The sequence below is a fragment of the Taudactylus pleione genome, unplaced genomic scaffold (genome assembly GCF_031769625.1).
Source record: "Taudactylus pleione unplaced genomic scaffold, aTauple2 ptg000016l, whole genome shotgun sequence".
In the NCBI taxonomy this organism is placed as follows: domain Eukaryota; kingdom Metazoa; phylum Chordata; class Amphibia; order Anura; family Myobatrachidae; genus Taudactylus; species Taudactylus pleione.
Genome location: NW_028284418.1, coordinates 9,254,073 through 9,279,720, shown reverse-complemented (window position 1 = coordinate 9,279,720; position 25,648 = coordinate 9,254,073). Strand labels below are relative to the sequence as shown.

General features: G+C 41.3%; 2 protein-coding genes across 6 annotated transcripts in view; both read left to right on the top strand.

The window, feature by feature from the left end:
- SLC39A11 (solute carrier family 39 member 11) overlaps positions 1-25,648 on the top strand; it is a 536,505-nt gene that overhangs the window by 163,351 nt on the left and 347,506 nt on the right. The window lies entirely within an intron of this gene.
- The window catches only part of LOC148540889 (uncharacterized), a 55,779-nt gene that overhangs the window by 2,983 nt on the left and 27,148 nt on the right, over positions 1-25,648 (top strand). The window contains exon 3 of the mRNA XM_088474034.1: positions 6,897-6,966. Coding sequence (XP_088330160.1) covers positions 6,897-6,966 — 70 coding nt within the window. The remainder of the gene's footprint in view (positions 1-6,896; positions 6,967-25,648) is intronic.

Sequence of the window (25,648 nt, the reverse complement as noted above, 5' to 3'; positions counted from 1 at the left end):
CAGAAATTGGGGTTGTTGACGGGAACCTCCTTCTAACTGATTTTCTCGGGACTACTAAACCAGCAGATCTCTCACTCCTCCTCCTCTGCAATTGTGTATGAGACCGAGCAGCAGAGCCTGGTTGTAGAATCTTTAGCCCCCACTTTTCTTTATCTCTGACAAACCCTATATTTTCCCAGTTGTCCCCATCTCAACCTATAAATTTGAAGACTTGAACCACTGTTGACTATTGCTCTTAGGGGTTACAATATTGGGAGATCTCTCACTCCTTTTCCTCCACTTTTTCGTGTGAAAGGAGCAGCAGAGCCTATATTGATCTTACATCCCTTACTATCTATGTTTTCTAATTTTGCTGCAACAACCCGTATTGGGAATTACTAGAATACATTGTCACCTACTATTTCATTGAATACCAATTTTTGATATCCATTGACCTGGTGTTTTTTTTATCTTTTTTTATTTATGCATGTTTCATGTTGTATTGTCTTATACATGTTTTTTCTTTTATTTCGCCTATTTCATCTGGGTTATTGTTAACCGAGATTTCTTTACCCACTCTTTTCACAACTTGAGTCAGACTTTTTCTGATATTTGTGTAAGCCCTTTTTATTGAACTGTTGTAGATATTATTAAAAGTTATGTTTTAAATGGACACTAATTGAGCTATATAGAGTGCACCTATATAGAGTTCTTTGGTTGAAGTTCATTGTGAACCTATACCTTTTTGTTTTTTTTCATATAGAAAATGGCAAAATGCCGGGTAAAAGCTGGGTTTTTTGCCATTTTCTGTCTGCAAGTGGTATCGGACTGAGACCTGGCAGTTTCCCGGGTTGATAGGCCCAGGTCGTACCCATGTATTTCCCAGGTATTATGTCTGAAAGGGGTATTATAGGGAATTGTTAAATCAATAAAACGTTATGTAAAAAATATATGTTTTAATGGCACGATGAGAAAAGTGACAGTAACATTGATTCGAAGGATCCTTCCACTGAGAAATGCCTTCTTATTAAATTGAAATGAAAGCGATATCTGTGAGCATCTTCCATACTATTCAATTGAATGGAGATACTTTTTAGGAATTCCTCAGGACTGGGTCATATCACTTCAAATGCACTCCTAATAGTTGTCTGTATAAACATAAGGAAAAGAAAATGTTTCATTCACTTTGTTTTCATGTATCCATTACCTTTTACACCAAAATGTCCTATTTTGTTGATCCCAAGGAACAACAGTTTATGGTTACGTACTTATCCCCTGTGATTTACCTCTCTGCTTTAAAGGAGATGTGCAATTTATCATCTTAACTTGAGCGATCAATGCAGAAAGAGCCCTATCGCTTGTTCCCTTATAGGGATGTAAAAGGACACTGGGCAGCTTCACATTTGTCTTTGTCTGTGTTTTCCCCCTCCTCCATCCAGCCCTGCGGCTTTACGATCTCTCCCAGATTTCAGTCATTTGTTCAATTAACTTCCTTAATCTCTTTGCTGCTGCAGGTGTCTGTGTACCTAAAGACCTCTACAACATTATAAGGGTTAATTTCAATGTCTAACTAATTAAAGGAAAATAATCTGTCATGTGGTGAAGCTTTAGACAGATTGCAGGAACAGTTGGAGACTGACAGAAGTTGTGTGGTGTTGTGCGGAATCCTGTCCTGATAGCCACTAATCAGTTGTCTTGGCGGACAATTTAAAGCAATCACATCTTCCTACCATTAACCTGTGTCTTCCATGTCAAACCAGACTTCCCAGCCTGCATGAATTTTATGCTATATTCAACTGTAACAATGCTTTTTTATTTCTACAACTTTTAATAGCGGAAAGTCAATGCATTCAGATAGGCGAAAAAGATTCTCCTCTGAATGGAGGCGGAATAAAGTGCAGTTATGGGGTTTTGGGGTGCAAAGTTTTTTTGACTGCGTCAAAAAAAGTTAACATTTAGAACACCCCAAAAAGTATTTTTGTTTTGGGGGCGAAAAAGTACAAATTTAAAAACTAGGAAAATGGACTCCAGGGGGGTCCCCAAGTATGCCCCAGGGGTTTTTTACTTTGCAGGTGTTTGCGGCAGGTGCAGTTTTCATGTTTTTTAAAACTACAACTTTTAAATATGCTAGCCCCCATTTTCAGGTACCCCAAATTTGCTGGGACTAGTTATTTTGTTGAAAATATATTGCTAAATGCTATTCTTCACCCCTTATGCCAATATGCTAATTAGCACCTATTGAGACCATTTAAGTACCCCAAATACCTTCAGCAGGGCTATTCAGGGGTATCCATACTGATCCCCCATGTTAGTGCATGTTTTGGGGGGTGTCAGGCTGATTTCCCCAAAACTGACAGCACTTTTCACCTGTATGAGTTTTGCCGAGTCCGGTTTTCGCATCCCTTGGATTTGAATAGGGAAAGAAGCGGCCACGCGTGATAATTTTCCGGACCCAAAACCAGCGATGTAGGCGGAAAGTGCAACAGGCGAAAAGTCTGAGACTTTTTGTCGGCAATTGAATATGCCCCTAAAGGCTTAATTCTGTTATACATGTACACCGAGGTGCGTTGTTTACCTGGGGAACAGCTGGCACCAGGATGCATTATGGGACTAGGGTAAGGCGGCGGAGCAGTGTGATGCTCTGGGCAATATTCTGCTCTGAAAGTTTGTGTCCTGGCATTCATGTGGATGTTACTTTGACACATCTCACCTACCTAATCATTGTTGTAGGCCAAGTGCACCCATTTATGACAACAGTATTCACTGATGGTCTATTTCAGCAGGATACTGTGACCTACCACACTGCAAAAATTGTTCAGGAATTGTTGGAGGAACATGACAGAGTTCAAGGTGTTACTTGAGAACTGAGCCCACTAGTGAAAAACACACTACTTTTATATTCTTATTCTCGGTGGATTTTAGGTAGACATCTAAAATCATTGCAATAATCAATTATTTTATAAAATGATACACATTTGGCATTTATCTACAGCTCTGTTCATATTATTTTAGTATGTTACAAAATTTGCTAAATCTTTGTAGGACAAGTAGAGAAGCAAAATATTTATCAAAGTTCGATTTTGCATTCAATATGAATTCAAATCGAATGTACAAATCCCTCATCATATCCCACATTTACTAAAAGTCGATTTTAGAACCCTTTCCTATATCAAATTCGATTTGGTTAAATTTTGAACAGTGATTTGATGTTTGATGCCCATGTACAAATCAAATACCAATTCCCACTCAAAAACTAACTTCAAATCCTCAAATGAATAGACCTGCTTCATGCATTCAATTTTAGCATGAGTGAGATCTGTGCATGCTTCCGTGTTTAAAAAGCTTCTAAAGTTATACAATTTAAAAAAACAATTACGTGGGGTCCCCCCCTAAAATCACAACCAGCCCCGAACTTTTCAGAGCCAGTTCTGGTTGTGTATATACAGGGGACAAAAGACGTAGGGGTCCCCTGTATTTAATACAACCAGCACTGGGCGCAGCAAGCCAGTCCTGGTTTTGGAAATACAGGGGAGAAAATGAGTAGGGGTCCTCTGTATTTTCCATAACCAGCACCGGACGTTTTCTAGCGGGGTTGTAATGGCACAGCTGGGGAATCCTTTACCGTGTCCCCCGGCCAAAGCATTACATCTGACCACTAGTCAGCCCAGGCCAGCGATCCCTGGGGAGGTGGTGTCACCCTGAAGAATGGGGTATCCCTCTCCAGGGCACCCCAAGCTTGAGCTGATAGCCCGGGGCTATCCCTGGCCTGTGGGTGCCGGGTTGATGGTGTAAAGTGTGTGTAAAAAAGATATAATAATATTGTGCAAAATTTACTAAGCGGAGGTTTTCTAAACCCTGGTGGTTTGGTGGTGGGTTCTATTCTGTTCTAAACCCCGGGGGTTTGGTGGCGGTTTTGTCTAAATGCCAGCTCTGTTCTATTCTATTCTAAAATGTATTTTGACTGTGGTTTGGCGGCGGTTTTGCTATCTACAGATTTACTAAGGCCAAAACCTCTGCAAAACTGCCATCAAAACACATTTTAGAATAGAACAGAGCTGTCATTTAGAAACCACTGCAAAACCGCCACCAAACCCCCGGGGTTTAGAACAGAATAGAACCCGCCACCAACCATCGGGGTTTAGAATAGAATAGAAACCGCCGTCAAACCGCGGCTTAGTAAATTTTGCCCATTGTCTTTTACAGTTGAACTACAGGTCCCAGCAAGCCTCCCCACATGCTGATACTTGGAAGAACCACAAGTACCAGCATGCCGGGCATTAAGGACCTGCTGGTACCTCTAGTTTACCTGTAAAAGATATGTTAAAATAAAGACAACACTCGCACACCGTGAAAGTATTACACACATACACACTCACATATACTCACCTACAATACATGGAAAGGCCCTCTTGTCCAAGTAGGAATCCAGCGTCTTCTTAAAACAAAAAAGCTAGAAGCCAGAATCACGAACTTAGTACCATCCTCTAAGGACGGTACTTCCCGAATGACAGGTCAGCTGTGGTATTTCTCTTAGAAATGCCGGAGCTGAGCGTTCATTGGCTGAGAGAGGTGAGCCTCCGACTCTCAGCCAATGAACGGTTCCCACCATTGACTTCAATGGTGAGAACCGCTAGGTTACTAAAGATGCTAAATACAGGGAATCCCTTATGTCTCTTGTCCTCCGTATTTATACAACCAGGACTGGCTCTGAAAAGTCTGGGGCTGGTTACCATTTTTTAAATTTAATTTTCAAACTTATGTAGATTTTTACACACAGATGCATGCACGGGTCTCACCAATCTGTGCACGCATCTGTGTCAATCATACCTGCTCATGCTAGCATCGAAAACATGAAGCAGATCTATTATTTTGGGGATTTGCAAAATCGAACATTAGCAAATATACCCCCAAGTGTGCTCTAAGGATCTGTTTTGAAGTTTTGAGGCCAGGGAAAAGACTTGTACAGTAAAACAGAGGGATTATACAGCCTGAAACATCTGCAGCTCTGTACAACTCTATCTGGCATATTTAGTACTTAGAATATATTAATAGTATTTTAGAATATATTGATAGCAAATGTGTTAAGGTATTTATGAAAAATACTATCATATGGTCCCTGTGGAACTCCTAGGACAAGGTCATCACTTAATTATACTGTATAGCAGATACTTACTGAGTTACTCAGTGTTATACTTCTCCCTATTCTGTGAAATATTTTTACTTGCATCTTAATGGCTGTACCTTTTCTGTTTCATATGTGGAAAACTCAAAGCTGTATTTAATAAGAAAAAAGGAAAGGTACAGATCTTGAGCAGAGTAGGACCAGTTAGGAGATATTTTCAGAAAAGTGATCTAATTATGTTGGTGTTTTGTTAATGGCTTTGCATGGTAGGAAAAGTATGTATATTGGATTTTGTAGCATATAGTGACACAATGTAGGGACTGGAATAACTGACTCTTAAGATGCCAGACCAAAAGAATTCTGTTATCTGGGATCCGTAAAAATGGAAGACCTGGTTTCCAAATTATGCATATACCTCAATTCCCAGATTTAATGGCTCGCTGCCACCTGGCATTCCAGAGCAGTGGCACCCTGCTACCTGGCATTCTAGAGCAGAAGCATTCCACTGCAGTGGCACGCTGTCATTTGGCATTCAGGCGCAGTGGCATGCTGACTCCTGGCATTCAGACGCAGTGGCGCGCTGACATTTGACATCCAGGCACAATGGCACTCTGACATGTGACATCCAGGCACAGTGGCACGCTGACATTTGCTATTCAGGTGCAGTGGCACGCTGACATGTGACATCCCAGGCACAGTGGCACTTTGACATTTGTATATAGATAATAATATACAAAACCCACTGACTACTGCTGATATTTTAATATCTTTAAAGTGTAATGTGTATTCTAAATAAAATGTACTCTGCCAGTGATGTTACCTACTGTATAATCTTTGTCAGAATGTAAATAGAACTGAAGGTTCCCTGAATGTTATAACTATTTCAAGTCCAATTTTTGCTAAGGCCTTTTGGGATGTTAATGGTTAAGCTTCTGATGTGTTTGATTCAAGCCTGTGACCTTGTTGCATTGGAAACCCAGAGGAATGCATTCCCTCAGACTGTAGGACTTTCAGGCCATGCATGGAGACATTTAGGTGTCATCCGCCTGTTTAGATGTGTGAAACACTTAAGATTTGAAGATCTCATAGTCTCTCGGCAGTGATGCCCAACACTCTTGTGCTCCAATAGCTGCATCAAAATATGGAAGTATCCATGGCAACCACTGAAATGTCCTTGGAGTGTGGGAGAAAAGCAAATACCAGTTAGAAACATTTACCCTCCCCCGAAACGCAACTAAAATAATTTTGACAAATTGAGAGTGAAAAACTTGTCATCCTGTGTTTTTATTTTTTTGGGGGGAGGGGGGGGGGGGTGTTAGTTGGGAAGAGGGGTAGGGATCCATGGCAGTAATCCATATGGCTGTTTTTATAGTGACCTGTCAAGTTGTCAATTTCCAGTGGTCTCTCCGATATTATCGGGAATATCTCAGGTGCTATAAAATGTTTATACAGTTGGTGTGAGCCTCTCTTTAGTACACCAGTCAGCTTTCCATCTAGGCTATTGGTTCACCACTGTCATGTTGCACATATGCGGATGATTGCAGAGAGGTTTTGATTTTTTTGCAGGGGGAATGATAACACAAGAATTGTTTGGGACACTGTACCATCTGTGAGTAATCACTTTGCTGCACTTAATGCTGTTCCCTCTCCTAATTCACTTAGCAAAAAATTCAATAATATATGGAAAGGGAACTAGGCAATCATCAGATAGTGTATATAGAGTACACATCTTTGATGCTCTAATTGATATTCTTTTCTGTCACATGGCTAAATGTAGTTTGTATGTTTCCTGAAGCGATACAGCTTATGTGACTAAATTTATTACTACAGGTGAACAGAATGACAGCTACAATGTCATCATTGAGGTGAGCATAGCTAGCAGGCACCTATGGATTAAGGGATGTATTTAGTAAGCAGTGTTAGGAGACAGAGTGAAAAGTGATAAGAAAGTGATAAGGTACCAGCCAATCAGCTCCCAACTGTCATTTTTCAAACATAGCCTGTGAGATGACAGTTGGGAGCTGATTGGCTGGCACTTTATCACTTTGCTATCACTTTTCACTCTGTCTCCTAACACTTCTTAGTAAATAAACCCCTAAATACTGCTATGGAGATCTTACAAACTCACCCCAAAAGCTAGACAACCACAATAGACCTCTGTTCTACAGAGCTACTGTCCAGTTTTCCAGTAGTCCTACTACAGTAACATGTCATGTTATCATGGTCTTTATAGATTATGGTCATACAGCAATGTCTAAATCTGATTCAAGTAAACCAGTAAACAAATGCAGTTTAATGAGAAAGCAGCCGACAAGGAGCAAACCCTAGATATTGCAGGCTATTAACCCCCCCCCCCCTTAGCTTAGACGTTTTAATGCTAAATTATTTCTGCCTTTGTTGAATTCAGACGGGAGCAGTGTTTTAGAGCAGAGAAAGCACAGCCGAGCTGTTTAATCTCCTGTTTACATCTAGATGCCCATAATCCTGTTCTGCGTCTTTTTAAGTCGAGGATTTAGGGGGGTGACAGTTTGTATTATCTGTGCCTCTGAGAAAGATTTGTTAATTAGACATTTTGCTGCTGGCCTTGTCTGAGAGTAGCTACTGTAGTCTGCACCAATAGCAATCTGTTTGAGATAGTTTGCTCCCTGTGGGAGGGCAAGTTCATTACACGTCACTTTCCTTTATTTACAATTAAAAAGATAATTCTAGAAAAAGAAAACATTTGTTTTTTTACGCTTGTGTTCAAATGTAGAGAAGAAACTAATAGGTTCAGCAAATTCAGTTGATTAGTGAATTTTTCAGAGAACAATGCTTCCCTACAAATGTAATGTTCAGTTGTCATTGCAAAGTTAAGACTTATAGATGTGTCCTCGTACATCTAGCCTCAATACACCACATGGCGTGAGATGCCTGGCACAAGTGAGCCAACAGGTCCTGTGCAACTCTGCTGGCACTGGGCGTCTTTTTTTTGCTGAAAATGCTTTTTAATTGCAATATGATGAGATTAGGACGCTCCAAGCTTTTGCACTGATTCATTTGATATGCAACACTTGTATATCTGTGTGCGACTGAGTTTGTATACAAAGCACAATGGAACTTGACATGGAAAAAAGCAGCGGCCGCAGCATTGTAGGGCTTCCTATACAGATTCCGAAACTTAGTAGCACACAGACATTCAAGTGTTGCATATCAATCTAATCGGCGTAGTGTATCCTAGTTGCAACGCATTGTAACTAAAGCGCATGTTCCACAGAATAGGTGCCTGGCGCTAGCAGTGTTGCACGACACCTGTTTGATGGGTGTGGACACATCTGTATGGGGCCATAAAAAATTGTTGGCCTATGCTTCTATGCAGCCCACCGTAATTCTACAAACTGCACTGCTTGATTTAAAAAAAATCACTGCCTTTGCTCATGACACTGAGGACAGCCTTCAGTAGTATAGATTTCCAGATGTGTGTGTTTGTGTGTATTTATATAACACTGTATATAGGAGACAGGAAAGCCTTACCAAAAGAATTGTCAGGTCCGTTCTCAAATAATTGAAGCCGATCCATGACTTCATCTCAAAGTCCCTCAATCTCCTTGCCATCACAGAAACCAGGACATCTCCCACTGAAGCTACCTCTTCAGCTCATTTCTTCTATGGGGGCCTCTCATTCTTTCACACCCCCAAACCTGAGGACCTTCATGGTGGCAGAGTTGGAGTCCTCTTTTTCCCCACACTGCATATTCCAATTCAATCCCCCTGAACCTTTACTTCCTTCTCCTCCAAGGTCCATTTAGTTAGCCTCGTCCATCCTGTCTCTGTCTGGTTGCCACAGTGTCTTTCCTCAGACGACCCTCTCCCACATCTTATGAGACTTAATTATCCCTATTGATGACCCCTCCAACACTGCTGTCACCAAACATATGTCCCTCTCTTCCGTATTAGGCCTCTCTCAATGGACCTCATCTCCCTCCCACATCAGTGACAATTCCTTGACCAGATCTTTTCCAACCTCTGCAAGGTCTCTCCTATTATTAAACATCTCTCTCCCCTCTCCAGCCACTCTATTAACCCTTGAAAGCTAACCTTATAAAAAGTTTTAATAACCGTTAATCTGGGTCTGTGATACCTGTAAGAGGAAAAATACATAGTATCCAGAAAAATATTTGTTGAACAATGTTACAATGTACGGCTACCATATATTCCAAACAAGATATTACAACTGAAAAATATAATATATATATATTTTTTTATTCAAATGCAATCTGACCATGTCTATGTTCCATGGACATAGGCTTGTGGCACCTTATATTGGTAGGATGTCTTTCTATTTCTTTTCAATGGATAGATTGCACATTTCTTGGGTTTTGGTAGACTTCTAGTGGTTCCAAACCCATGGTGCATTTTTTCAGAATATCCTGTAACAACATCTTAACTGTGAGAGGAAAGGTTGCCACTTGAATGTTCTTTATTGGAAAGTTAGAAATGGCCGGGTGCATCACATGGTTAATTTTCTACAGTTAAGGCTACCCTATCTAGATGAAATCTTGATTTTTTTTGACCCCACCACTTTTTTCTCCTCTTTAGACTCTGCCCTCTCATCCATTACCCACCTCGCCTTTGGTAGAGCCTTGCCCTCACCTCTACCCTTGACTTTGATGCCTCAGCCATCACTATCAGTCTAAAATAATCTTCTCCTCAACCTTGGCATGCCACTCACATTGACCCACATTGCCCAAAAATGTTCTTGCTTTTCTGAGTGCATTTGGAGGAAATCACAAGCTTGTTACACTTAAAATTTTCTCCATTTACAGTTCTGTACTTTCCTTGCTAAACAAATCCTACTTTAATTCTCTAATTTATTCTCAGTCCCCCAATCCTTGATGCCTTTTTGAAACCTTCAACTTCATTTTATCCCCACTGTAGTTTGCTTTGCCATCCACTTTACCGCTGTCCATCACAACATCAACAATTCCCCTTTCTGCCACAACATCTCTATCCCTATTACTAATTACTCTACACATTAATCCGGTGTTAACCTCCATTAACCTGGATTAGATATCCTTGAACATTAACATAACTAACATATACTGTATGTTCAATTACAGCAGCAGGTAGACCCTTTTACGACCCCCAGACCTATTGAATAGCCCAGTGCAACATACTTTAAATCATGTAGGTTTTTATTTAAAACTTTTTCTACCTGTTCTAAACACAACAAAAATACAAATAAATAAAATTAGAAAAGTCATAAGAGCATTGCTGACAGAGAATATATCCTTGAGTAACAAAATACACGATCAAAGTGGATATCAGTAATAAGCCAAGCCTGCTATTAAGTGCCAAAAGTCACAGTCAAGTGTTCAACATTTGGAGCAATTTGTTGGAACAATAATATCAATATGCGCTATAGAAATAGGGAAGCGGTATGCAGAATTGAATAATGGATTTGTTGAAAACCGACACAAGGAGAACTGCACTTTTTATAGAACCCAGCAACTGAGACCATTGCTCATCCTGAAGAGAACCCAAATTGAATTTCCATTTAATCCTAAGGCAAAGAAGGGCATCTGGGAAATTACAACCGGCAAGATCATTGTAGAGATAGGAGACCGTCTTACAGTTAGGTAATTGAAGGAGTACAAATTTAAGAAGAGAAGGGGATAATAAAATAGGATTATATCCAAACTTGGCGCGCAGGGCATGACGGAGCTGGAGGTATCTATAGAAAGCTGTATGAGGAAGGCCAAGATCCATGCAGAAATGTTCAAAGGAAAGGAGGACACCATTATGAAACAGATGACAAAGTGTTTTGACACCATGCGAAATCCAAGAAGACTCTGATCCCAGTGTACCCAGTTCAAAAAGACCACCATTACACCTCAGTGGGACATCAGGGTCCATACCCTCATCCCAAACTAGTCCCTGCGCAAAACATCAGACGGAGTAAGGGGGGAGGTCTGTCTGGCGTTTTCACAGAACGTAAGATCTGTAAGTGGCCCCCGTCTGCTCACTATGAAATCCAGTCAGAGTGGTGTTATTACAAGCCATCAGCCAAGTTACCAAATGTGACAGTTGTGATGCCATATAATAAAGTCTTAAATTAGGAGGAGCCAGGTTACCTGCAGATTTAGATCTGCATAGGGACGGAGAGCAATCCCCAAGGTCTCTTATCCCCCCCCCAAACAAAGGAAGATAGAATAGAGTCAGTATGGATAAAAAAATTGGGTATAAATACAGGGGAATGTTGTCGGGGCAACATACTATAGCAGCTCCTGAAATACTAAACACAGTGGATTATTAAATATATATGGGATATTTGGAGTCAATCAATACAGTTCCACACTAGATAGGGATTTTGCGACCAAGCACAGCCTTTATTTAACATTTTCTTAATATCTTTAATTTGCTGCATTTTACCACTAACTATTGTAGTTATTAATGAGTTAATAAATTATGTTTTACTGTTATACATTTGCAAGATAATTGTGCACTCTATCTTTCCAATTTTTGTTTCATGTGTACTTATTTGTCTTATAGTGCATACACACGGTCAGATAACCAGGACGATATAAACGATATCGTTTATCATTCGATCGTTTATATTGTCCATTTTTTAGCCCCTTCCAAAGACCAAACGAACATCGAGGTGCGGCACGGATGGTCGATATCGACCATCGCCCGTACATGTAGGCCAACCTGGTCGATATCGACCAGGTTAGCTTGTTTACTATAGGGATCGCGGGTCGTTATAGTAGTTTGGTGGTTGGTGCATGTGCTGGATGTTCGATATCGAACATCCAGCACATGCAGGACGATCAGACAACGATATCTGATCGTTGTCTGATCGTCCCGTGTGTACGGGCCATTACAGTGGCACCCCTGGAGAGTTTTACTATATAATGTGGGAACAATTGACAATATTCGGGTGCGATCCCCGTCTTTGGAGATAATAGTCTGTATTAGTATGTAAATTTCTTCATTTCATGATATGGAACCTTCTTTACACTAAATAAGTGATAAATAATAGTAATAGTTTTGACAGGTATTTTGAATACTGTTATTTTCATGTGGTAGATGCTTTCTTTTTTTTTCTTATTTTGATTGACCTCGGGAAACCCCAAAGTCAATAACATTGAGTAAAAAGCTTTCCTTCATGTGCAAGCCATTATGACCGGTATGCTCCTCTTTACAAGGAATGATAACAACAACTCTACATGTCTGTATATGTTTATTTTGACCATACATGGAATAAAATCCATCTGTAGCTGATCTTTTGGCCTCTGTGCCAGCTTCACACTTTCCAGGGTGATCCAAGTCAAGTTCTTTGTTAACATTAATGGGAAGTAATAGTCACCTGGTTTCTTTCCCAGAGGTCTTGTGTAATTTAGACAAATGTGTGAACTATAACAATATATCAATAGAGCTTGCTACGTAGAAATTAAATTGGAGTGGGATCCAGTCAGAATGTTGACAGGTCCTGAATGTTGGCAGAATGGACTTTAGTACTACAACCAGTATGTCGACATTCAAATATATCAACATGGTTAATCGAAACAGGTTTTCTTGCTTATTGTTGGGCTACGGGTTAAGATTAGGTGAAAATAATCAAAAAACTGTATGCCAACATTATGGTGTAGACATGTTAAATGTCGACATGTTGACTTTTTAAATGTCGACATTCTGACTGCTGAAATTCAAACTGTTGACATTCTGAATGTCAACTTTTCATACCACACCCACTTGGAGTAGTTTTGAGACAATAGTGAGTTTTAAGGGCCGCGTAGACATGAACATTTGGTTGTTTCAAAGGTTTTCTAAGCAAATGCGTTTCTGATCAGATTAGCATAATTTCTGTGTACATCTGCAACCACCTGTATCGAAAATGATCATTAATAGCTTGTTTATGCATCTACATTTTCACATATATCGATCTCGAAAAAAGTTTAACATGTGCAGTACTCTTGATCTTTGCTGAATACCCTGATTTTGGTAATACATGCAGAGACTGATAAGGCGATCAGTGGATATATTTATGACACAACAAATAATGTTTGAGGTTTATAAATTCTGATCAGTATTTTCTTGAGTATAATAATGAGAAGAAAAATTTTATTTGTATAGTGCTCTTCTCCCAAATAGAACTCAAAGGGGCAGATTATGTCTGACTCTTGCAGGTTAATGAATTATGGGATTTCTTGCTCCCCATAGAGGTGCAAGCAAAGACGAGCAAGATTTCTGTATAGTAATTGCCAGAAGCCTGCACAGCTGCAGATAGTGCATGATTAAAATGAGTCTACTGTACCTAAAAGCACTTCAAAAGACCAATGTTACAAAGAAGGTGAGGTAGCCAACTTGTTCGCACTACATTGATTGCAATAGGCAAGATAAATACATAGAAATTAACATAGTTCAGAAAAATTTACTTAAGAACTGTATAAAAAACATGAAAACAAGTGTAGCAACCAATTGGATACAATTGGTAACAAAAAGAATACATTTACATAGAAGTTATTTATAATGAACACATTACTGTACTTACAAATTAGCTAAGATTGAAAAAGGCAACAAGACTGAGGGTAGAGAGGGCCCTGCTTTTGCAAGCTTACAGTATAGAGGGAGAGGGTATGTTTCAAGACGGTCCAGACCTTGGTAGTTTAAGGGTGTTGATAGATTGGACTCTTCGATGGAACAGAGGCGCAGCTGTAGAGAAAGCTTTGTAAATGGAGGTAGAAGTACCCACATTGTAATAACTGGCTCTGCTGTTGATGGAATTTTGGAGTATATCTGAGATAGATGGAAGTGGCAGCTATTGATATGGAGAGATTTTGCTGAGAACGACCATTGCCATAGTTTTTGAAGGTTAGACCACGTATAGGCCAGTTGTAAAGGAGGGTGCAATTGTTCTGTTGGACACTTCCCAGGCCACTTGTGGTCTCATGGGTGCGGCAGGTCATAAGGGCAAAAACAATGCTGTTATCTCTGCTTGGCAAGGGAAGTCACCAGTGCCCGATTAAGGTCCACATAGGCCTGGAGCTGAAAAGTATGAAAGGCCTATTTTGTGCCGCCGAGCTGGTGTGCACAGTGATGTGTGGGTGTGGTCTGCACAGGGGGTGTGGCTAGCACCATGGAGGGCATAATTTTTATAACGTGGGGTCTGGTGAGGATATTTATATGTATGTGTATACCTACATTTATTCACACATACTGTATATATAAATACAGTCACAAGGAGACAGCCTTCACACAGCCTCTGTTCACTGCTGACATTGTCCCTTTGTTAGCAGTGGGGTAGTACAAAGCTGTAACAAGATATTTTAACACCCTGTGCATGAGAGATGACTGACCCCTCATTCCTGCCCATTTTGGTAGGTCTATAGCAGTCACCTATGGTGATGCAACATAAATCACACAGGCACAAGTTTAAGTATTTCTGCCTGTACTACACTGCTTCACCCACCACCCACTGAAATACCCCTTGCCCTTCCATCAATGCTGTATAAGTACACATAATAGTCTCACAAGCCACCTTATTAGGCTCTACACTTGCCTGCAACGTCAACGCCACAGGTGTTGTGTTCTCCATGCTGGCATTCTAATCTGCATCTAAAGCCCGGGCCGGCTCCTGCAGCTAAAGCACCAAGATGGGTCTTATCATGGGCTACTAACAAACCCTTACAGCTCCATTGTTGCAAATTGTGACATTCGGACAGAGGTCTGTTGATATCTCCCCAGTCCGACTCCCTTACTGACCTCAGTGACGGCTACTACATTTACCTCGCTCTTATTCTTCCAGCGTACACCGCTCCGACCGCAGCTGTAGACTCAGTGTGCTTATCATCAGGATCTCTGTTCTCTGCATATCTTCACAGCCGGCTGCAGACTACAAGTGCTCCTTGGCTACTGCTGTATTGCCTATTGCTCTCTGACTAAGGTAGAGCTATCTAGCTAGCCTTTTTAACAAGTACTTATTATCACTGGTAATACAGCAGCTTACTACAAGCAGGTGACATTCAGGCCCATTCATCAATGATCGCTTTTGTAACGTGATCAGGGCATACCAGTAACGCCTATGATCGCATTGCAAAATGCAATCATAGCGGCTGGATGTACAGTATCATACGGGACATGCAAGGACACGGGCTCCAAAAGGAGCTCGTCCCTGCGATGCCCCCGGAGAGCTGCCGGCCAGTGGATTGCACATTCACAGCCGCTATAGCCGGGGAGGGTATCGGTGTATCCCTCCACCGGCTAATTAGGCTACAGTGGCTAACGTCCTCTTTAGATGTCATTAGCTGCGGCGGCCAATATATAGAATGCATCGCATTCCGGATATTGGTAAATCTGGCAGCATCGCATCCCCCATAGAAACCTATGGGGGATGCGGCTGACAGCGGTAATGGAGGGATCACAGCAGGTATCGGAGATACCAGCTGCGGTCCCTCTTTAATACATATGGGGGATACTTAGTATTTGAGGTAAACCCCCGAGGGGATTATACCTCAAATACACTTTGATAAATGGTAGAAAACACAAGATATAGGAAAGCTCAGAGCGCAAATAGCTGCCCGTGGAAAATGGTGATAGAGAATCTACCCTTACTGATGCTCTAAAATGTGATACTGTAAAGAAAATATATCACCATAAATTCTGCAGGCGCTTAACACATGGACCAATATTCTATCGAAATCGAAAGTCTTTAGGATGTCCTCCAAATCTCTCAAAAAAAAGAGAAAAAACAAACAAACCAATGGTGAAGTATATCCAAACTAGAGTGTTGCTTTCAAGAAATTAACAGATGTTGTAGTCTACTATTTAGGTAGACTATAATCGCATTAATCACACTTCTCTCCAATTTTCACTGTTCCATATTGTATCCCCGATATGATATAAAAATAAATAAAAACTATATAGTATAATATAGTTTTAATCAGAGACACAACAAACAAAAATGACAAGTGGTCTCTTACCAAATGTCAAGAGAAACAAGTCATATACATAAACATCAATTAATCCAAGTATCCAAAAATTCCCATAAATAGATACAGGTTATGGATAAGTCTCTCACCAGATAATATTGTCCACCTAGGCAGACAAGTGGGCATGGAATATGGATAATTCATGCGCCCCCGTAGTCCATAGCCAAGGAATCCCAACAGAGAGTAATGTATCAATAGCCTGGATCCTAATACAGCCAACGCGTTTCGATTTGTAGTTTAATCTTTTTCAAGGCATAATGGGAGTAAAGTAGAAGGATGTATATATACCCCTTTCTCATCAAAAACTAAAATACCTATTGCCAAACATGGAGTTACTAATTAACTAAAATCCTATAGTGAAATACTGTATCATCCACTGGAAAGGGAATCAGTCCGGGTTTTCCGTCTATCCATCTGCTTAATGTTCCCGCCGCTTAACACGTGCGGCATCGCAAGGCGGATGTATCCTCCTGACCCGGAAATGACGTCCCGTCATAGCCGCACATACCACGTCTCTATAGTAAGCGCAACAGGTCCTCCATATTTTCAGTACTCCTACCGTTCAACACATGCCGTGTGAGACCCTAGGTCAGTGGACTGAACTACAATTGCGGTTGCACCCACGTGAGACCCTGTGCCCGGCGGCACCTATGTGATGCAACACTGCGTAACGTCACACGTGGTGTAACTGGGGCGTAATGTGCCGCGCAGCAGCAGGGAGGTTCTGTGAAGCCTACCACTGCGCTGCCGAAACATGGAAAAGTTCTCCTGGGGGTGGTGTGTGAATGGGCGGAGCTACGGGCCGCTGCTGCTACTGATGACAGGAAAATTTCCTATCAACACTGTCTCCAGCAGATCTCTGTGAGGTGTGGGCCTATTTTCATGGGAGGGCTTGGAGCTGCAGCTCCACCTGCCCCATTGTTAATCTGGCCCTGGTCAAGTCACACAGTCTTCTAAATCAATTCCTAACAGTGTTTCTTCTTTCCCAGACAGTGGTGGAGGAGCACAGGTTTCAGGCCAAACTGAGTGCTGCTTTGTGCACATGCACTTATAGATGACCAATGTCCAGAAGCAATTGATAGTGCCGACCATTCCTCATAAGACGATATCTGCTGCACTCTATAAAGACTAGCAGGCTCAGCAGGAAATGAACTACTAAGAGGAATGAGTGTAGAATGATGGCTCACTCTGTGTTACCCTCTGCTTGTGCCATTTCTGCTTCCATTGTATTTAGCCCTTTCATTCCCAACCACCCCCTCACGACTCTCCTGTAGTGATGTGTTTGCTGATCCCACTTAGATGTGTCATCATACATCTTTCCTCCGTGCACTACACAACGTGAGAGCTCCATGTGACTCTGTAGCGCTGAGTGTCTTTTTACATACAAATGTGTCTTATTCGCACAATGATGTAAATATGATGCACAAGCAGCTTCTGCTGAGTAAAATTATATGCGGCATGCCTATATTCTGTGTGTGACACTGCAACTTAGCGTATCGCATGTAGATGCACCCACAGACACAGTATAGGCACATATAGGCATGCTGCATATCATTTTAATCAGCATAAGCTGCTTGTGCATCCTATTTGTATCACTGTGCGAATAATACATATTTGAATGTAAAAAGTCGCACAATAAGACGCTCGGCGCTACAGAGTCACGCAACGGCATGGCGCGACTAGACGGGCTGTTTAGCGCGCAGAGAGGCTATATGTATCCGGACACATCTGTAGGCCTAAATAAGCTGCTGTTGATTCATATTCCTGTCTCAAACCTGCTGCCTACCACACGTTACTTTTATCAGAATAGGTGTGCAAAATATTGTCCTCACTGACCGAGGTACAGATTTTGTCACGTCTAATGCATGGGGTCCTGAGGACAGTGAAAGTATATTTCATTAGGGGGTGTGCTATCTGTGGAATGATGCCTTGTCAATTTATTTTATCACACATTAAAGGCAATGTTAAGAAGATTTCTTAAAATTGAGAAAAACTGTTACAAACTCCTCCTCTCACTACTTTGTTGCTTATGAGGTGTGCCTGTCTTCAACCTGCTACTTGTTGTTTCAGATTTTATAAAGCAGGAAGCCTCAAAGTATCCTCGACTTTTCAGAGAATTATAGGAGAAAGCCACCTTTTATTTATTATTATTTATTTATTAACAGTTTCTTATATAGCGCAGCAAATTCCATTGCGCTTTACAATTTGAATCAGGATTAACATTATACTGGGTTGTAAAAGACATACATACATGACATACATAAGGGTAAGAGGGCCCTGCTCGCAAGCTTACAATGACCGTGTTTTGATATGGCAACCATCTGAATTTGATGAGTTAGATTGCTCGGGAAAATGTAAGAAAGGCATTATAAAGCATGAGTCGTTATATAACGGAAATGCCTTCTCTCATGCCTTTCCCAGGTGATACAGTAGTGCTGTTACTCACAAAGGGTAGCGAGCTGTTGGAGAAATCTCATGGCCCTGTTGAGGCTCTGCATAGAGGTAGACACGCAGACTGAGGTTTTGCAGCTTGAAGAAAACATGTATATTATGTACAGCTTTTAAAAGTCTAGAAGGAATGGGAAGCTTTGTAAACCCACTTTAGGTTGATAATAATTTTGTGCCCCTATAGACCGTGTTAGAACCCAGAATATCTTATGAGCCATATTTTGTTTCTGAGCATATGATTCCACCACTGCCAGTACCCATCCCCCTACTCCCCAATGCCAGAATATGCCCCCTTATCCACCCATACTTGTGCCCCGCCAACTTCCTATATTACGGAGCATGGGGCAGGGAGGACTGATCATTAGTCCCCTCTGTTACAGCTGATCTCTGCACATGTAGATCAGCATATTTGAGCAAAAGGTGGGGGGACGATGACTATGTTCTCCACCGCGCACTTTTGGTTTATAGTACATGTGCCTCAGAGTGCTGTTTGCACAGCTTTCTGCAGCTCGATTTTGAGTGATGTCGGCGGTCACAGACCATGATATCATGGAATGCAAGAATGGGGGGAACATTCTCACTTTGATATTATTGAAATGAGCTGTACTTTTGGCAGAGTAGAGGCATTTTGGGTGACACTGTGGCTTTCTAAACAGTTTCCAATATACTCCAATGTCAAAGAGCCAAAGAAATAATTGTTACCTGCAAATAAACTGAATTCTGACAGCACTTTTTCACAGTAATAATGACGTATAGCATAGAAATAGGGACATACTGTAGGCTCTCATTTAGAGTTGCGAGTAAACACTACTAAAATTAGCAATTTTTTATTTTATTTATTTTTTTACTGTACCTTAGAAAGATCTTGTTGTACTTCAGCAGGTGCGGAGTTTAAAATGTGCAGACAGATGTATAGTGACAAGATGGTCCTTCTTAAGTTCACCGATTGCAGTGTTAAAATATCCACTATTTCTGTCCAACATTTAAAATTTTACTTCCATAAAAAAAAATCTTATATTTGTATTTGCACCCATTGTATTGCAGTATTATTTTTCCAGGTGCTTATTGTGCCAAATTAGTCCCATATTGGCTGAGTTGGTTGCAAATTGGGCGTAAACTTAAAAAAATGTAAAATAAATTGGAACTCTATAAATAAGCATTTGCGATAATATCTGGCCACATACAGAGTTTGAGATGCATTCCAGGTTGGCAACAGTAGCATGTGTCTGTTTTATGCCAGGCATACGTCAGACACTTGCACCCATGTTGGCAGCATTTATTTTATGTGCAACAAATAGCTCCTAGTCTTGTAGTCTTGTGCACCGGCCCGTTACCATCCACATCTGCTTTTCTAAGGCATTTATTCGCTTATCCCCATCGGTTTGCAGTTGTTCTCAATTGTGTGAACACACACCCTTTCCTCATACCTGCCACCATTTTGTAGACTCAATTCGGGACTCCTCACGCCTGAAGAGGGGGCATGAGTTCGCTGAAGGGGACGAACCCTTGCAGCATATGGCCCTGTTTCCATCACTCTGGGCAGGGCTGCAACTAGGAGGGGGTGGGGGGCGGCTAAGGGGGCACTTGACCCGGGTGCCGAGGAGAGGCTGCCGGGAGGCTAGGTTGCTGCTTTTGTGGGTTTGGAGCCGCATCCCTGTCTTGAGAGGCACAGAGACATGGTCAGTCTAATGTGGGTCCGTTCGCAAGCCACTCAGTGGTCGCGAACCGACAGCCAATCAGCAGAGGCTGCTGGTCCGTGAGCTCCAATTGGTTCGCGAGCGGTGCCACATTACAATGACGGCAGTACTGACAGTTCCCCAGTGTGTGGCAGCCGCATCCCGCTCCACCCCATGCTCATCCACCGCACTGCCCTGGCAGGTAAGAGAAGGGAGATGAGGCCTTACTGTGGTTTAATGTAAAAGAGGCCTTACTGTGGCATAATGTGTAAGGAGCTTTACTGTGGCATAATGTGTACGGTGCCTTACTGAGGCATAATGTAAAAGGGGCATTACTGTGGCATAATGTATATGGGGCATTACTGTGGCATAATACATATGGGGCATTACTATGGCATAAATGCATAAGGGTCATTACTGTGGCATAAATGTATAAGGGGCATTACTGTGGCTTAATGAATAAGATGCATTACTGTGTGGCATAATGTGTTGTAAGGGGCATTACTGTGGCATAATGTGTTATAAGTAGGGATGTGCAGGCTTGGATAGGTTCGAGTTTGCACGCAGAGTTCGGATTTTTCCCTCCAAAAAATGGGACTCAGAAAGAGGCAAAACGTCATCTTGCACGGACAAACATCATCATTCCTGGACTTTTGTCCAGGAATGATGATGTTTGTCCATGCAAGATGACATTTTGCCTCTTTCTGAGGCCCATTTTTTGGAGGGAAAAATCCGAACTCTGCGTGCAAACTCGAACCTATCCAAGCCTGCACATGCCTAGTTATATAAGGGTCATTAATGTGTGACATAATGTGATCTAAGGGGCTTAACTGTGTCACAAAACCACACACCCTTTCGTCCTCTCTCTTTGGGGGGGGGGGGGCACTCCAAATTATGGCCTTGCCCCGGGTGACAAAAATCCTAGTTTTGGCCCTGCTCTGGGGAATACTTGGCTACTCTTGCAGAAGTTGCGGAAGGCTCGCGATTTTTCGGGTAGCCTCCCGCACCCCAGGAAAAGTAGGCGGATCTCCTGCATCCCGTCCACTTCCTAGTGAAGTGGGCAGGATGGGGGGATTTTACGGAGAAGTTGTGGGTCCGTAGTGAGGGGGCAGGGATAAAATGATGCAAATTGTGCCATTTAACCCTGCCCCCTCCTCGTGGACAGACGAATCGCAGCCTTTTCACGCTTCCCAAAGCCAGATGTAACTAACAGAATTACCCAAATCTGCATGGGCACATATGCATGCAGCAACTGTTTTAGGCATGGACAGTACAAATTCATGGAACGTTGCAACATGAATATAACATTGTGTACATTTCACCACACTGTGCCACCAGGGTAGGTCATGTTTTGGCTCCTTGGTGCTACACAATTTGTGGTCTGTTCTGTATATCTGTAGTTTGTGTACAAAGGTGCTAAGACTTGATATTGGCTATTGTGTACGATACCTCACCATTATGTTGAAGTGCTAAAGCCATACTCCTCTTTGGATAGAAACATAATGCAAAAACACATAATGAACCACTGATCATAAATCTTTCAAATAACATTTACCTTTTCTTCCCGTTAAGCCTGTTTATAGACGAGAGTCCTTTATACCCTGCCTCCCTTTCTCTAACGTCTCATCATGTCTCCCCAAACGTTTAGTTTGCCTTTCTTGCTTCTTCCCCATCTCTTCCAGGCAGCTGTGCTTCTGTTGCAGTTTGCAATGTAGCAGAAGGAACTATTTGGAGATTTGCTTCAGCTGAGCCAACAGGGTAGCATAAGACAGCCAAAAGGCACACGGGCTGTCATATATGAATACAATATGTGTATGGTTTCTGAGTAACTGGGGACAGTAACCAGGAAAGGACAGACAAAACCTGTGTGGGAGATTTAGATTTACTAAACTATGATGTCTGTGTGCCGGAGAAATGAAATCCTATATTTGGCAGTGATATTTAATGTGGGAATTATAATAGATGAGGATGAGATAAAAGACTGGGTCAGCTTCTGCCCACTGTTCTAGAACATTTTACATTTAATTTAAAGTGACTCTAATTTGGGAACCAATCTTTTGTGGCTGCTTATGTATCTTCTTACTCCTATCTTATAATACAAGGCTAAACCCTTTAACCCATTAGCCTACTGCAAAAGGTACAATATGTGTATGTAAATCCCTTCCCTTTCTGACAATTGGTCTATGTGTCACAGTAATATAAATTCTTCTATTGCAACAAATTAACATAAAGAGCGGTATCCAATTAGCCCCAAACATTGTTCGGGCACTAATTGATCCCAGCGATTAGTGACAAACGGGGATTTTTTGCCGATTATCCCCATTTTTCGCCAACTATTTTTTCTCCATCCTATTATTTTGAAAAAAAAAAAAAAAAATAGGATATATGAAAACACATGGGGTCTGTAATAAACTCGCAGACCTATGTGTTTTCACATTTTATGGGAAGAAAAAATGGCACTTATCGTGGATTATTTTTTCAGGACACATCAGGTCCCAAAAAATATCCACGATAAGTGCCAGCGTTGGGCGGCACTTCGGGACTAATGGGGTAGCCCCGCCACGATCATTTAGCAGTGCTACTTTAGCGCTGCTAATTGGATACCGCCCAAAAGTTTTGCTGGGAATGCTGAGCGATACTGGCATCGGTAAGGGTACAATTGCCTCTTCAGGACTTGTTAAATAGGGAGAACAATGGGAAACACCTGTTTTCAATAGATTTATTCTTCCGATTATAAATAAGGAGCCTCTCTTTAATGATATATGTCGTGAGACATTCTCCTTGGAAGTCAGAGCTTTGGAAAAATTAACTACTGTGTCTTTATGAAAGGACATGCATGAAATAAAAACAGTGCTATCTATTTTATATAAAACAAATTGTAATTTAGATGTTACATAGTTTTATAAGTTTTCAGTAGCCTTAATTGGTTGCCTTCAGGATATATATATGTACATTGTCAGATAATGCAGATCTGAAAGATCTACATACACATATAGTCTATGTACATTGTTGGATTTTGGAGAAAAAACTTGAGTTACATAAACAGCAGTAGAGTGAATGAAATGAGCATTTTCAGAAGGTCAGTTTCCCAGCGAGAAGAGTTAGTTTAATAATAACAGGAACAGAGAATCAATTGAATCTTTGTGTTTTAATATCCTGATGGCATTTCTGAATAATTCTCCTCTCACAGACTCATCCTGTTGACAACAAACCTGGAGCTTGCTGTATATGTTCTATCAGTAACCCTTCCTAAACCAGTATAAAAGGTGGGTGAGTGGTGGTGACCTAACAAGAAAAACACCTTTATTTTGCAATCACCAGGCTGACCAACTAGTGATGACCGGTTCTAATGTGGCCAGCTGATGTTTTTATTGGCTCTTTGCATCCTTAAGAGCACCAATAGCCTGACTTGAGCGCCTGCGTAATTTGAATGTTGGTTTGGATTTGGTCATTTGTGAGTCATATTAAATAACTGGATTTCCAGATATGTAGCCAGCATAACAATCTCATGGCTCAGACCAGGACCCACACCCACACAGCACTGGTCACAGCTCCTCCCCTTTCTCAGAATAGGCCCTTGAACATTTTCAGCCCCAGGCCCATACGACCCTTAATCCGGCTCTGGCTCAGACCATATATACAAGTATGTTTAAAGAAGAAAAAAAAAAATATATTTTTTTCAAGTAAACTATAAAAACTGATATACAGGAGAGGCTAAATAGGCCACTTAGTTTACCTAGTTAATTGCACAGCAGGCCAACCACTTGTGATAATCAGGTTCTCTTATAACTTGAAAACAGAAGGTGCAAATTCATCTGTATCTTGACAACTGTTGTTGAACTACAACTCCCAGCATGATTTGTCAGGGATTGCTCTAAGAAAATTTACTCCACATAAATAATATTGCATGCTAGATAGCTCTTACATACATGATTTTGATTGGTAAGTATATTAGCACTGTTAAGGTGCGTACACACTAGATGTTTTTTTGCTCGATTTGGGCGATTTCGACGCATCGGAACAACAAATCGTGCAGTGTGTACGAACGATAATGATGCCGATTTGAGTTCCCGCATGCATGCAGTAGGATCTGGCAATCTTGTTAATGACCCTATATCTATAACGACCTATATCGTTAGGTCATTGGTCAGATTGCACAGTGTGTGTGCATTATATTGTTTGTCCGGGAGCTCCAGGGAGTTCAATGGCTATCGTTGAGGACATTGTATTGTTTGCATGTCGTCTAGTGTGTAGGGGCCCCTTTACTCCGCAAACAGTCAAATGTTTGTTGCAGAAGACAGCTAGTTTTATATTTTAAAGTATAGAGGGGGCAGGGCAGTGGCAAATGGAGCTGCAGAAGAAAAAAATTGAACTACTAATAAAATATCACCAATCCAATTATCAGGGGTGTTTGACAGCACACATTTTCATAACTCTCAACATGTCTGCTTAGGGAATTAGGGCAGAGGGCATAGCCATCACCGTGATGGGGTCATATCTGCATAAAGGTGAGTAAGTGATTACATCCCTTTAGGTGAGAATACTGCTTCACTGACTCTTATCCCACTCTCCTCTCCTGTAATCACTCATTCACTGTGGTACACAGAGCCCTCATTCTCTACTGTACTACCATGTAGAGCAGTGGCGAATGGAAAACAAATTCCAAACTTCTGCTCCACAGGGCGCCCAAAGCAGGGCTTTAGACTGGTTTAGTCACTTTGCACAGTTAAACCCTGTCTGTTTGAGTGCGACATGCTCAAAATGCATGGGTGCCCAAACACAATTGAATATCGCACTCTGATCTCCCGTCACTTTAGACGGGAAATAACATTTGTTATGCCAAATATCTAAAAAAAGAAAATAGATGAAAATGGTCGTCAGACAAGTTTGTTAAATGTTTGATCTAAACAATTTGTTCAAACAACAGTTTTTGTCCATTATCCGGCGTTTGGGAGCAAATTGCTGATTGTCATTTGCTTTCATACCTTACCAGATTTTCATTCCAACCAATCAACTAGTTGGATGGTTGGACAGAAAATCTTTACGTATGTATGCAGCTTTAGAAGTGGTTTTCTCAGACTCTCCTGAGAATGCGCTGCCATTGGGCTGTACTGCTGCACATATGGAAGCATATTTTATCAGATATGGATTATAGCAAACCTGTTCAAGCTCTGAAAAGCAAATGCAATCCCTACTGAGAATGGTGTACGGATTAAAGATTGATAGTGTCTAGATAGACACTCAATTAGTCAACACTAGATAGTCGACATGGACAAATAGTTGACACACTTTTTTTTTTTTTCCAACATTTTTAGGGTTAGGCTGTGAAAGGGGACAATTAGGGTTAGGCACTATTGGGAGGGTTAGGGTGAAGATTAGGCTTAAATAAAAAAAAAAAGTTTGTCATCCATTTTTTTGTGTCGACCATTTGTACTTTTCGTCCTTTTGTTCCTGTC